The following is a 14,266-nucleotide window of genomic DNA, read 5'->3' as shown; positions in this document are numbered from 1 at the left end:
AAGCTTCTTATTTATTTGTATACCTTTTCTAAATTTTGTATTTGTATACATAGTCTTTAAAACCTCCTCTTTTTGCATGAATATTCTTCCAGTTTTTTTTTTGATAATTATACATTAAAATCAAATATTTAATAGATGGAAAGACAAAGATGTTCTTAACTAAGAGTAATGCATGTGAAATATAATTTAGATGTTTTTATCTTTCTACTGCAAGTGGATTAAAATTAACTCTCAGTTAACTTTTATGGGTATTCTTTGAAAAAAAATTTAAGGAAAAGAACAAGGCTTAACCTAGTATATCATACGTGATGCTTAAGAATGTCGTGCGTATATAAATATATATATACTCATGAATATGGGATTTTAGAGGGGCATACGTGTAAAAAAGAAACTTTAATTTATTTTGTATGTGCAGTAGATAGATTCCTGCAACCATGGCTTCAGACGATCTGCTGCCACTTGCCTGGCTCGCTTATAGCGCCAATTGCGCCTCATCATTATTTTGTCCCCCTGACTTTAAATGCTTCCGAAAGGAGACCAACAGCGAACGAAACCCACCATCCGATCCACACCCTCCCTCCTATTATAATTGGGAAAATTTTCTCATTTAACCCTTTGATTTTTTATTATTTCTAATTTAAACCTAACATAAAACGAGAATGTAGGTTGAAGTAACGAAGGGCCGACGGAAAATAATAAAAAATAGGGGGCAAAATAAAATTTTCCTGTCAATAAATAAATGAAGAATCCCAAAGACCCAAAACCTCTCTTCTCACTCTCTTCGAGCTCTCTCTTCGCACTCTCTCAATCATCTCGACCTCGGCTCAACCACAGATCTACTCAGATTTCCTCCTCCAAATGCTCGCGTAGAGTCGAATTTAATCCTATCTGAACTGGAATCGATCTGGGTTTATCTGGATTTCTCGGAATGGATCCGCCATCTCTGGTGTCGGAGATTTGGCAGCAGCAGCAGCAGCCCGGCGCGGTCGGTAGACGAGTAGGTGGCAACCGGGATTTGTCGGTGGACGAGTCGAGCCTTACGGAGCAGAGCGCGGGGAGTCGCGGAAAGAGGAGCCGGAGGGATTCGGCATCGGAGGACGAGTCTTCGAGGCTTGTTTCCACAAGCAGCGCCAATGTTTTGGTAATTGTTCTTTCTCTTTCTTTTGGTCTCTTTTGGTCGTTTTGAGTGGTATCGGGTCTGGGGATTGGTTAACGGCGAAATGGGTCCTCTTGATCTGCTTCTTTTCGGTTTGAATTTTACTGAAAGAATTGGTTTGGGAGAGATTGTTAGGGTAATGTAGTGCTACATGGGGTAAGATTGGATTTTAGAGGGATAAGAGTAACCTTTTATATTTCTACCAGAAATTTGATGTGATCATATATAGGACAGTATGGATCCATTGGAAAGTTCCTTATAATCGAATGAAACAGTGTGATCCTTAGCCTGCTAAAATGCACAACTTTTCTATAATAATGTCAAGATAACTTCATCTGCATTAGATGGAACTTCGAGTATGGTAATCACTGGCTTTCATAATATTAGTACATTAATAAATTGGAAGCTCCCCATTCTGATTTCCTTTTCCTACCTCAACATTTGATGGCGATATATGTTTCTTCACACATGTTGCGAAGCTTTAAAAATTGTTGCCATTCTTTGTTCACCAAATGTGTGCGATTACAAGCCCACCAAGGACAAAGGGATGATAAGCAGATCATACGGCCACACTGTTTAATATATGGCAGTTATTCAACGTATCTTAGTGAGATCAACAAGTATATGCATTCATTCTCTTACAATGTGGACGTTAGGTCTGGTGGTGTATATTTTGAACTATTAGACTTGGCAATAAGAGACTAAGAAAGAATAGGTTGGGATCTACAGTGGATTCTATATCTCCCAACTAGAAAGCATGTTATTATGGCCATTCTAGATCTCTTATCAACTTGACTTGATACTTAAATCATATAAGTGGTTAAACATGAACTTTCTAATACATTATGGATCCTTAAAGTTGTGGCTCGATCTGGCCATTTCGTCTTAGTTCAAAGAGATCAATATGGCCGTACTGATAGGACAAGGCTAGTATCACGGTACTATGCTAGTTCTTGTGCGCATACCATTTACTAGTCATTGAATCTGATATAACTTCTATGGGATATATGGGAACTCCCATCTAATGAGAAATACCTCGACACATACATAATAACCTATATCCAACCCTAAAACTGAAGCAACTAACTTTGGGTCCAAGTTTATATCAAATTCTCACTTTAAACTCTCTTTCCCATGTGGGACTAACCTCCTACATGGAACTCTGCATGTTCTTTCTAAAATTCCTCAACTTTCAAAGAAATCTTGTAATTTCTAGAACTTCAAACATTATTCAAGTAAATGTCAATTTGAGATGGCTCCTTTTGATTTACAATATGGAATTCAATTTTTCTTAAGCTTTACAAATTCAGAATATGCCAATGAAATCCTTTTGGTTTCAAATGCTGGATGTATTATTCAGATAATGAGTGATTTATGATATGCATCTTTCGATTTCTCTCCTTTTTTTTCTTCTTTTTGATTCAAATGAATCTATGTTTTGTAGAACGATATTGAAGTGAAACGTATAAAGGTCATGAAATCTAGTGATGACAATGACAACTTAAAAGCTGAGGGTGAAGCCAATTCAGAAATTGGTGGTAATCCAGTTGATCAAAATCCTCTACCACCAGAGCCACTCAAGCAAGATTACATCCATGTAAGAGCAAGAAGGGGTCAAGCAACTGACAGCCATAGTCTTGCAGAAAGAGTAAGTTTTTCCTTGTACTACAAGCTTATAAGTAATGTGTTTTTATTAAATTTTATTTCAAACAGATTCTAAAATAGTTTCCGTGCCCTTTCTAAAATAGTTTCCGTGCCCTTTCTAAAATGCATATGGTAACACATGCAACAATACTAACATGTATTCATGACTGCCCACTTGGAAATTTTTTTTTTGTCATAACATGAGCAGAATAGAAAGGCTCACATGCATAGGTATTGCGAAATCATAACTGGAGTCACCTTACTGGCTGAAATCTCTTTATTAACAGGCAAGAAGAGAAAAAATAAGTGAGCGGATGAGGATTCTTCAAGATCTGGTCCCTGGATGTAATAAGGTGCATTTTCAGAATCTCATCTTTACAATAATTTTGTTTATATTCTTTTGGATCTCATGTATTACCACCTTGGAAATAAGCTTCCAATTCATTTGGGAGTCTTTAAATCCACGCTAGTTAGAAATTTTACTATTTGTTAAAAAGAATGCTATGTCAAACTGGGTTATTTCTTCAAGCAGGTTATTGGCAAAGCATCAGTCCTTGATGAGATAATTAATTATATCCAGGCTTTACAACGTCAAGTTGAGGTATCTTTTTCCTCGGTATCTGACATTCTGTGGCATCTGTCTTTAACTTCCAGCAAAGATTTATAATTACTGGATTTCACAGTTCTTATCGATGAAGCTTGAAGCAGTTAATTCCCGCATGAATTCTGGTATCGAAGGGCTTGCACCTAAAGATGTAAGTTGAGTTTTGCAGATAAATAAGAAATTAGTCTTACCTGTTGTATGTACATAAATGCCACTTTAAATAATAGATCAGCTTTGGTACTTTTATATGAGAAGATGCTGTTGGCATTCCATGTTAGTGTTACGCCTCATTGCTGCAAGTGTATGCCATTACTTGTGTTTTGCTTATTTATGTTTCTTCAACTCTGGTTAGTCATGACTGATGTATGACATTTTCTGATATAACCTGGCTTTGTGTGGTTCATTTGCTTGCTTAACTTTCTAGTTTAATATGGTGCAGTCTTTTACTCAAATTACTGGAACATAGTCTCATGAGTTTACCCTATTTCAATTGGGGACCATGGAATAAGGATTCTACCATTTTAATGGTCAATATTCAGCTGTCAATATTACTGGCTAACTATGTGTCACCTACGCTGGTCCCCTCTTTTTTGTTTGCTTCCCATGATAATAATCGCCAATATCATTGATGCATGGTGTTGTCTCCAGGTCAGAGTTCAAATACTACATCATTGCCCTTTCTCCCTGATGCTAATCTGCATCGCATGCACTGAGCTAAATGCATATTTATATTTGTATATATATAAATGTACATATCTTTACTGTATCTTATCAGATTCATTGATGAAGCTCCTGCTATTGCAACAGTTGGGTCCTATCATGAACATAGCATGGTTATTGTACCCATCATTGTTTTCAAAAGTCCGTAACAACTTACATGTGTCTTCTGTCTTGCAGTTTGGTGCTCAGACATACGATACGGCTTCCGGTCTGGCATTCAACACACAGGCACCAAGAGAATACGCACAGGGTCCAGCAACAGAATGGCTTCATATGCAGCTTGGTGGTGCCTTTGAAAGAGTAACATAATTGCAACAGAACGTAACAAATAAATTCTACCAGGATGAATCCAGTGTACCGTTGTAGCTTATTAGTTTCTAGATCTTCCAAGTGATTGTGCTCCAAGTGCGGCTTTGTTATACTGTTTTCAGTTTGGATCTCTCTGTTGATAGAGTCGTGCATTTAGGCAAATATCTTAGTATCCACCTTCTTATATACATAGAAGAACATTTTTCTTTCTCTGATGTCTTCAATAAAATTTCTACACGGTTGTAACAAGGATGGAATATGCTAAAAAATCTGTGATTTTGGATTCTGAATCAAGTTTTAAATTTTCTGCACTTATTTCTGTTAAAAATATAATATATATTATTGATATGTTATCTTAATTAACGATGGTCGTGCCATAAATACGGCACGGGCTATTAGAGAAGGAGAAAAAAATGTAAGGGATACTCATTGTCGTCGCTCGCCATTTGCCACTCACGTTCTTCGTCGCCCGAGCTCGCGTCGGGTGCCCTAGCGAAAGAGAGAGAGAGTGTATTGATTAAAACCTTAAATTGCGAATTTAGATTCAATTTCACAATTTAAGTTTTTAACCGATAACCCTCTCTCTCTCCCTCTTGATCTTTCTTCCTCTTCCCTCAGGCTAGGGCACCTGACACAAGCTCGGACGACGGCAAAGGCGATCAGTGACTAATAGCTCAATAGCGAACGGCGAAACTATTAGGAGGGATGTCATGTGGCACCTCTTGTGCCACATGCCAGTACGTCGACCGGCATTTCCCATGCCGGCCAACACGACTATCTATGATCTTAATGACTTAAGCTTTTTGATCAATTGTGTTATTAATCATTGTCTAGGGTTCTCATACAATGCCCCGTGTTAGAAATTTGACATACATACATTGTTCATATATATCCAATAGCTTAAGCTTTTAAATTAATTAGTTATCTAATAATTTTTTTATACGACTTAGTTATACTTGCTACGGTAATGCTCAAGTCTGGGTATGTGATGTTTGTAAGAGATGTGCCACCTCGTTAGTTGTATGTTTCTGATGACCATAATCCCACTTGCTTAGAGCTTTTGTATCATATTTTACATGCGACCATGGCTGTTGAATGTGTGTGATTGACATACAAACTAAACTTAGCTTCTAAATTGCAGTCAATTTGAGTTTTCTTTTAACAAAAACACCCGAAGAATTTTATTAATGCAACCAAATTACAAATCTAATACACAATCATAAAAGAAAAAAAAGAGAGAGAGAGAGAGAGAGATCACCACCGACAAACAACAACAACAAACCAGTAGAAGAGATCGGAGAAAAAGCGAAATAGAAAAATAACAAGCAGCTCTGCCCACCGGATTTCCACAGGGAATAATATGCTGCAACAACATCCGTTTAATAAACCCTCAAATCATCAAAAATTCGAGTATTTGACCCGTTTTAGGCCCTATTCACACAAGTCAATAACTCCGATACGATACCCGATTAGCTTCTTATCGGGTCCACTCTCTCACAAAATCCGATAAAAATCCTAATCCATTGCTAGTTTGCCACTCCTAATAAATATTTAATTAATCCGCAATTTTTAACAATCAAACTAACCTTGAATACAAATCCAATTTTTAACATAAAAAACCAGGTACATGCATTATATATTTCGTGCGTTATTACTTATATTCGATCTCAGCAGCCGAAGATTACCCCCGCCCCCAGGGAAAATACCTAATTTGCCCCTTCTCTCCACCCGCGACCCCCCTCTTCCCCCTTTCCTCTCCCCCACCCTCTTATGGGCTCTCTTTCCTCACCTCGCCGTCTCCTTCTTCGACTCTCCCCTCTCGATTCCTCTCCCCTCCCCCCTTCCAAACCCTATTCCCCGCCCGATCTCACCTCTAACCCTCTCCTCTCCCTTCCTCCCCCTCCGAAACCCTCGATGCCGTCCGATTCGCCGCCGGCGCAGCCTTCCAGCGACGGATCCTCGCCGGAGAGACGTCCCTCGCCGGAGCCCGCACCTAGGAAGACCCGCTTCCCGCGCGCGTGCACTTCCCGCCCTCCGCAGACGCGGAAGCCGGCGCCGCCGCCTCCGGAGCGCCGCACGTCGTTGCGGAGGGAGAAGGAGGAGCGGCAACAATGCGCGCGTGTGGTGACTCCGTTGGTCCAGGAGCCGGTGCCTGCAGAGCTGCCGCAGTGGAAGCTCCGGTCCATGTGGGAGCTAGCGTCGGTGCTCGACTTCCTCCATGTGAGTGATCGCTTCTGCTTCGTGATGGGTTGGATTTTGTATTAGTTAGGTCTTATTCTGTTGTTCTTTGGCACTTTTCCTAGATTTTTAGGCCGCTTCTTAACATTGCGGTGGAGTTCTCGGCCGAGGAGCTCGAGATGGCTTTGATTTCGCCCAACTCCACGCTGTACGACGTGCACATGCCACTGTTAAGGGTTAGTTATTTCTAGTTTTGATTGAAAGATTGAATCTTTCTCTTGATTTTCTAGTATGTTTCTTTGTTTTACCAAGAAGTGTACTTCTTTTGGTAAAAGTTATTTGTTAAGAGAATATGGTTTTCTCGAGAACTGTTTTTCTCTTATATCTTTTAGTTGATATTTACAGCTTTACCAAAAAAAAGGTGTTTTAAAATTTGCTTGACATAAACCTAAGAACATGTTACCCCTGCTTCTCATTGCGCTCTAGACTGCATCTACCTTATATTATCCTTCTCAAGTTTTTGGTTGTCTTGTATACTTGTATGTACTAATTTTCTCGTACACTTTTTCCTTGTTCTGCGCAATGTTAGCTTAATGAATCTGAATGACAGGAAATAATTTTACTATTGTTGTCTTGTTACATACCAACCTTACTATCAATCCTTCAGTCTGCCATTGAAACTTCAGTTGTATAGTGTGTGAGATGACGCTTTCCATCTTCATTGATGATCATTATAATTTGTTGTCCTCCTATATTGATATTTTTGAAAGTAACGATTGGAGTCCTACCATCTGATGTTTACTATTTCACCATCTGATTATACATACATACATATATATATATATATATATATATATGTATGTATGTATGTTAGACAAAGACATATAAAGAAGCTGTTGCAATGGATGGGTATTTTTGGAGTTCTGTAATATTACTACTTACCTTTTATTCTCAAGGTACATTGACTGCAATCTTGAAATAAGGCTGCTAGCTCATTTTCCATGAGAAGTTGACTCAGCCTTAGGAGGCGATTATTATGGATGTGTTCTTTTTTTGTTGATATATTGCCTTTATTCAACCATTTGATATCTAATATTATGCATACAAGAAAGTTGTTTTCCCATTCGCCATTCCTTTGCTTTGAAATCTTTTGTTGGCAAGCCAGTTTCTAGATTTCTTCCAATTTGCTGCTTCTAGTAACTCTTTCGTAATTTTCTCCATTTACTTGGCAGTACTTGACTATAGGTTGCATATTTTTGGAGAGAAAGGCTATGTTATATGCAGTCTTTCTGTGAATTTGGCATGCATGATGAGCTTAGTATGTATTTTTATGCCTGAATGAGTTTTGTTTTGCATGGGTAGCTTAGTTTACATTCTTTCATGTAACTGCATTATTGACATAGCATTCTGCTACATGATAGCAGAATACCTATTCACCGTGTTACTTAAATACTATTTCTAGATTATATACCTGTTCTCAGAAAGAGCTCTCATTAAATGTTTCTGAATCATCATATAACCTTATAACCTCGTGCTTCTTTTATCATATCATAGGCAATCCCTCCCGTAACTCGTATGGCTCTAGGGCATGCAACCTGGGTTACAGTGTTGTGTAGAAAGCTAAAAGATTGGTGGCATTGGGTATGTATTAATTATTTCGTCAGCAGTATTTTTCATACCAATGTAAAGCTAACTAACATTAGAACTGCAGGTTGCAGAAGGTGACATACCAATTGTTGCATCACACGGGTGAGTTCTTTACACATTCTTGATCTCTAATACATTCAATTTAGATTAACCTCACGATTCAAGTGTCTTGACTTGCCTAGTGCGGAGGTTGAAACATACAAAAGTCTTGATCCTGCAACTAGATTGCTGATTTTGAAAGCAATATGCGATATCCGTGTTGAGGTGTGTTCTGAATCTGCTTTTTATTCCATCAGCACTCTTAAACTTGACTTTTAAAGATTATAGTGTCTGTTCGTATATGTACTGCTTCACAGGTTGCGTTGAGTTCTTGCTCTTTGACTTGAAGAGATGAGAGTTATCCAATTAAATAGCTCAACCTTTTATCTTTATTATTGACAATGCTCAATCTTTTGTTTTATTTTCTTGAATGTTCATATTGGTTTGCATAAATTTACTTGATTTTGACACTGGAAATTTTTTGATGAACTACATGTGTGGTCACATTTTTTACATCTAACCCCCTGAAGATATCTAAAAGCAATTTTCTTTGCTCTGTATCTATGAATCAAGTAGACACAAAATGGGCAGTAACAATCATGTAAAGATGTTAATATGGCCAAGTTTCTTTAATCGAGTATCATAGCTGTCGATAATTGTCTAGATGATTACTAGCATGTGCAAACAGAAATGCCTATCTAATCAAATCTGAGCCTTCAATGTAATTGATTCTGTATCAACATTAAAATTCTTAATACTGGAAGCACTTTATTATAAGGTAAGAGATCTCCTACATTCTTGATTTTGGTTCAATATTATAAATCCACTTAAAGCTTTCCATGCAAACTAGGAAAATCTACCGAGCTTTGAGTGCAGACTTTATGGGGTGGCATAATACCCCGGCTGAACAATAAATTATTATTCAGTATTTTGGCCTCTCAACTTTGCTGATGATTATCTATTTATAACTACATGCTGTTTTAGAAAGATCCCACGTTTCACCTCTTTAGCATCTTTTGGAACCTGCAAGTGTCATGGATTTGACATCAATGACTTAATTCTCAAGTCTGCGAGATTGTGTGCTTGTCGTTTAACAGGAATAAAGATAAAATGGGATCTTTTAAAGTTAGATTCTATGTAATTTATCTTTTAGGTAATGAAATATCTCGCATGTTGATATCTCATAGAAAATTTTCTCTGGCTATCTACTTTTGGTTCAATTCTTTGATGGAAGTGCTAACTGATTGTGGATGTAACATTTATACTAAATAAAGAGAGTCAACCTGATCTTTACCTGTTTCAACACAAGGTTGAAATTAATAAAGATAATATGGGATTTTTAAAAGTTAGATTCTATGTCATTAATCTTTCAGGTAATAAAATATCTCACATGATATCTCGTGGAAAAATTTCTCTGGCTATCTACTTTTGGTTCAATTCTTTGATGGGAAGTACTAACTATTTGTGGTTGTGACATTTGTGCTAAATAAAGAGGTCTGGCTATCTACTTTTGGTTCAATTCTTCAATGAGAAGTACTAACTGTTTGTGGTTGTGACATTTGTGCTAAATAAAGAGGGTCAACCTGATCTTTATCTGTTTCAACTCATGGTTGACTTGTGACTCCATCAATAGTTGCATTTACACCTCTCTTGTGTGACTCCATGTGACTCCATTGCAATGAACAAGTCAAAAAACAGTGGATCAAGCAAAGTGCACTTTTAAGACTGATAGACTGGAAATTATAAATCATAATACTTGTAATGCCAGCATTGGAAAATAAATAAATAAACAAAGTCAGAGTGAAGGAAAGAGATGTGCGGTGTGTAGGAATTGTAGACAAAATATATATATAGTTGCTTTTGATGAATAGAGGATGCACCTGAAGTGAAGCTCTTTTCTTGTGTGATCATTGTTTGATGGGGTTGTGATCATTGATGGGGTTGCATTACTAATGATGGGTATCACTGGCTCCCAAACTGATCTTGTGAGGTCAGGGGAAATAGAGCTGTTTGATTGTTAATTAAGATATCTATAAAGAAGACAAATTTAGAGAAGTGATGGAAAAATGCATCAGTGGTTATATTAGGTTTTCTCCTAGTGAGACAGATTCTGGTGGTACGGTTGTTAATGTCTATAGATCATAACTGATTGCTTAACCATTTCTTTTACAATGATGCTTATAGTTGGTGATTTATGTCTTATGTATAGTTGACAGCCAAGTATATTTTTTTGCAGCAAGATGACATTAGGAATTATATTGACAATTCTTTAAAGCGGGGAATCCAACTTTCAGAATTTCGTAAAGAACGGATTGGGGGTGATTCTTATGGAGTCTCATACTGGTAGAGACGGTCTAGTATTTTTTTTCTTGTAGTTGCCTAATCTAATAATGTCTGAAAGTTCTGCTTATTTCAAGAAACATGCTCATTTAAGCTGTGTTGTATAGGTATGAGGATGATCCTGTTATTGGTCATCGTCTGTATCGTGAAATTAGACGGGTTGAGGGAAAGAAGTTGAAAGCAAAAGGATCTTTGGTTGTTCCACTTGTATCTTACCAGTGGGAAACTGTTGCAACCAACTTTGATGAGTTTCAAGAAGTTTCGGTGAGTTTCCATATGATTGCTTTTGTTTTTGTTTGGCAATATCTTTTTTTTTTAAAAAATTATTGTTGCCGATTGCTAATACTATCTCTATATGACGTATGTCATAATAAAGGAAAGCAAGTTATTATCTACAAAATAGGTGCCTATTCTTTACTATGTAAAGAAGCTTGCATTATATATGTAATAGAGTTTGTATCACCTTTGCGGGTTACGTGATTGAAGAAACTATCCTATTTTGCATGTCATGTGTCAAGGAGGGCTTCCCTTTTGATGTAACAACAGTTAATTGAGAGTTCTAGAATCTCATGATTTCGTCTTTGAAGTGAGACTTCAGTTTTGAATGCATCTTAAACACTTTTTGAACAATGAGTGTTATGCTGAAGCAGGAATTAGCTAAATCATGGATGGTATACCATTTGAGCATGAAATTATAATGTTATCCGCGTTACTCATATTTGTACTCTCACAAGGGTATAACCTGTGTCTTTAAGTTAACAGTGAGGTTAGTTTATTCTCTCTATTCATCTTTGCCCAAGGTAGGTAGTATTTACATGAAATTACATCATTTGACATCTCAATCTATTCGACTAGTGAGTTTGAATAAATTTATACTCATTATTCTCATGTGATTTACCTGCTGCTGCTTCTTCACATTTATTGTTGCTATAACTTGGTTCACAAACCAAGTCTGACAAAGTTAAGTTTTACTTTCCTTTCCTTATATCTCCAGGAGAAACTTTTTTTGAGTAAGAACAGGACAGAAGCCTCACTTGGGAAGAAGTTGAAGATTGATTTTCTTCCAGAGATTGAGAAAATTCATAAGGTATCTGACTCTTTCCACTTAAGTGACTGTTCTAATTTTTTCGGTTGTCACTACTATGGGCAAATTGGATAGATTGTGATGATTTTCTTACTCATACAGAGGAAAGAGAGGCTGTTGAAGAAACAACAAAGGGAAGCCCTCCTTCTTGACAGCTATTTGACAGCAGATGGACTTTCATCTGGTCGCTCTCTACGTGATAGAAAACCTGTCACCTATACTTTTGGTAAGCACTTTAAATTGGAAAATGGCATTATCACTTTGTCGATAAATAAGCCTTATCCTTGATTAACTGATTCAAAATGGTCGGAGATGAAGGGCTCGGATTCTTCTCATTTGCTGCCACTTCTTCCTACTGAATTGCCTATACCTTTATTTCTTTAGTGTAAATTTATTCTTTGATAATCACTCAGATTTTTTGTTGTGCTGGTTGTTGCAATGTCCTAGTTACTTTGGTGAGTTGGTCCTAGATTTCAATAGGCTGCATAGTACTTTCTGGGGCATGTAATATAAGTTCTGTTATACATGGTTGAAGTTTAAGAAGCTAGTTGTTTTACTCTCCATTTTCCACCGGATGATAGTTCTTCAGGATTGAATCACTGGCTTTATCCTTGTATACTTGCCTTTATTCTGTTCTTCGTAGATAATGATTTTTAGTATTATATCTGGAATTTTGGATAAATAAATGGTGTGTAAATGTTTGAGTTTATGGCCTATGCCATTTTTAAATCTTATGAAGGATGAGATTAAAGAAAACCAGATTTTGTTTCTTGCATTTGGCTACGACAGATTTTAAATTGCAAACTTGTAGAAATATTAGTTCGTTTTGAATTCGTCTAACCTGAAAAATAAATTTGATTTCACAGATGACTATGATCGGTCAATTAATGAGGCTATAAAAATTACCAAGTATGTATATCATCTCCAAATACTACATTGTTCATAACTCTTAGTTAAGTTTATCACCAAATAATGTAACTAACTTGCACTAAACATTGTTTCCAGGAAAAGGCAGAATTCACCTGAGAATGTTGTTGTTAGAAGAGCGGTTACTCCAAAACCTGAGGAATCAACTAATGGGAACTGGAATGCTCCATCACCAGTAGCTCATGACTTCTATGATGCAGAATCTCCTAAGTCAAATGACTATGAAGAAACTGATGGAGAACGACAAGCTGAGCCTCTTGACCGCAGGTATCCTAACACTCAGGATATGCTTATAATATATTTTCTTGTACAAACTTTATCTTCTTATTCTCTGTTGCATTAAAACATCTAGCAACCGGCGGAGGAAAAGGCCTCAAAGGTATTCAGAGGACTTTGTTGAAGCTGTTTCAGATGCTGACGCAGGATTTGAAAGTGATGATGATATAGTAGGAGAAGCAGTTTACGATGAGGAATATCTGAGAAGCCGGAAGCAACAAAAGGTATCAAGTGGTTCAGAGGAGGACGAGGAGTATCGGTGGGAGGAAGAAAATGCAGACGACGACGAAGAAGAAGAAGAAGAGGAATATTCTCTAAGTACAAGTGAAGATACAGAGGAGCACCGCAGGAGCAAGAAGATTCCAACCCGAAGCAGGAGAGCCACAAAATTGAGAAATGTGGATGATCTTCAAAAAGGTCTCCGGCGCAGCAAGAGGGCCACACAACCTCGTATTAATTATCGGCAGTATGACTTGTCGGACACTGATGCAGATTCAGGAAAGACAGAGAAGTCTGATGCATCTGATGCCCATTCAGATGCAACTAATGATCTGGAACTTTCAACTGCAAGTCAAGATCAGGATGAGGAAAGTGGTGAAGAAATGGTACATAACCAGATAAATCATGACCAAACCGAGGCTATAGATAAAGAACAGCAATCAGTAGAGAAGTCAAGTGCCCCTGGGAAGGAGAGCGACGGTCAACAGCAAAGAAGGTTCTTAGACTTGAATGAGCTTGCCCCTGGTAGTGGCTTTGATGATGGGCCTAATACAATGATGAAAGGTGAGGACATGGACAACAGTTAACAAATTATCACAAGAACATTGGGCACTTAGTGGCAGTTCTACTTCTATTTACCTACAAAGTCCTCTGCGTCAAGCTGAAGGCCTCCCGCGAGATGGTAGGATGATAATTTTACTCATGAAGGCTCATGATTGGTGTTCTTCATGCCATTGCAATCTTATGAGATTGGGCTGGCAGATTCCAAAATATGAGCTGTTCATGTCCCATGTGAGTGAAGACGAGTGGTCAATGGGAGAGCAGCTTCTTCCTACTTGCTCATCCCAAGCTTTATTAACTACTTGGTGGCAGGGTTGGGAAGTTCTGTATTGATTACATCATATTCTGCATATCTGATGTACAATATACTTAGTTCTGATTTATAACCAGATCTGTGGGATTTTGATTGATATATCCCTTTTCTTAGGCATAACAATTCAAATGTAGTTGAGGAAATCATTTTAGCATGTCTGCAAAATAAATTAGTGCATCTTAAGTATTTTTTATCTGGAGGGCACGTCTTCTTATCTTGAACTATTTGAGCTGCAGCAGATCACAACGA

At 37.6% G+C, this 14,266-nt stretch overlaps 2 protein-coding genes across 2 annotated transcripts; both read left to right on the top strand.

The window, feature by feature from the left end:
- Positions 1-639: 639 nt before the first annotated feature.
- On the top strand, positions 640-4,727 carry LOC140796200 (transcription factor BHLH089-like). Its single transcript, XM_073149120.1, has 6 exons — positions 640-1,141; positions 2,601-2,804; positions 3,088-3,153; positions 3,333-3,401; positions 3,484-3,555; positions 4,302-4,727. The coding sequence occupies exons 1-6, from the start codon at positions 929-931 to the stop codon at positions 4,431-4,433; spliced, it is 756 nt and encodes a 251-aa protein (XP_073005221.1). The 5' UTR covers positions 640-928; the 3' UTR covers positions 4,434-4,727.
- A 1,391-nt stretch (positions 4,728-6,118) lies between these two features.
- Positions 6,119-14,116, top strand: LOC140796770 (DDT domain-containing protein DDR4). The gene is made up of 12 exons (XM_073149880.1): positions 6,119-6,653; positions 6,737-6,847; positions 8,166-8,252; positions 8,323-8,360; positions 8,441-8,522; positions 10,534-10,640; positions 10,745-10,901; positions 11,632-11,724; positions 11,824-11,947; positions 12,588-12,630; positions 12,727-12,915; positions 13,001-14,116. The coding sequence occupies exons 1-12, from the start codon at positions 6,204-6,206 to the stop codon at positions 13,728-13,730; spliced, it is 2,211 nt and encodes a 736-aa protein (XP_073005981.1). The 5' UTR covers positions 6,119-6,203; the 3' UTR covers positions 13,731-14,116.
- The last annotated feature ends 150 nt before the right edge of the window (positions 14,117-14,266 follow it).

This window comes from Typha latifolia, chromosome 10, assembly GCF_019914945.1.
Source record: "Typha latifolia isolate L0001 chromosome 10, TyphaL0001v2, whole genome shotgun sequence".
In the NCBI taxonomy this organism is placed as follows: Eukaryota; Viridiplantae; Streptophyta; class Magnoliopsida; order Poales; family Typhaceae; genus Typha; species Typha latifolia.
The sequence above is the reverse complement of the archived record's forward strand: the minus strand, read 5'-3'. Positions and strand labels throughout refer to the sequence as shown.

What these genes read in the sequence shown, in the direction of transcription:
- LOC140796200 (XM_073149120.1), top strand. Translation starts at nt 929, where the DNA reads ATGGATCCGCCATCTCTGGTGTCGGAGATTTGGCAGCAGCAGCAGCAG. An exon ending in CTTTACAACGTCAAGTTGAG is followed by an intron (nt 3,402 to 3,483) that starts GTATCTTTTTCC and finishes TGGATTTCACAG; the next exon opens with TTCTTATCGATGAAGCTTGA. An exon ending in AAGGGCTTGCACCTAAAGAT is followed by an intron (nt 3,556 to 4,301) that starts GTAAGTTGAGTT and finishes TCTGTCTTGCAG; the next exon opens with TTTGGTGCTCAGACATACGA.
- LOC140796770 (XM_073149880.1), top strand. Translation starts at nt 6,204, where the DNA reads ATGGGCTCTCTTTCCTCACCTCGCCGTCTCCTTCTTCGACTCTCCCCT. An exon ending in CGGTGCTCGACTTCCTCCAT is followed by an intron (nt 6,654 to 6,736) that starts GTGAGTGATCGC and finishes CACTTTTCCTAG; the next exon opens with ATTTTTAGGCCGCTTCTTAA. An exon ending in GCTGAGCCTCTTGACCGCAG is followed by an intron (nt 12,916 to 13,000) that starts GTATCCTAACAC and finishes TAAAACATCTAG; the next exon opens with CAACCGGCGGAGGAAAAGGC.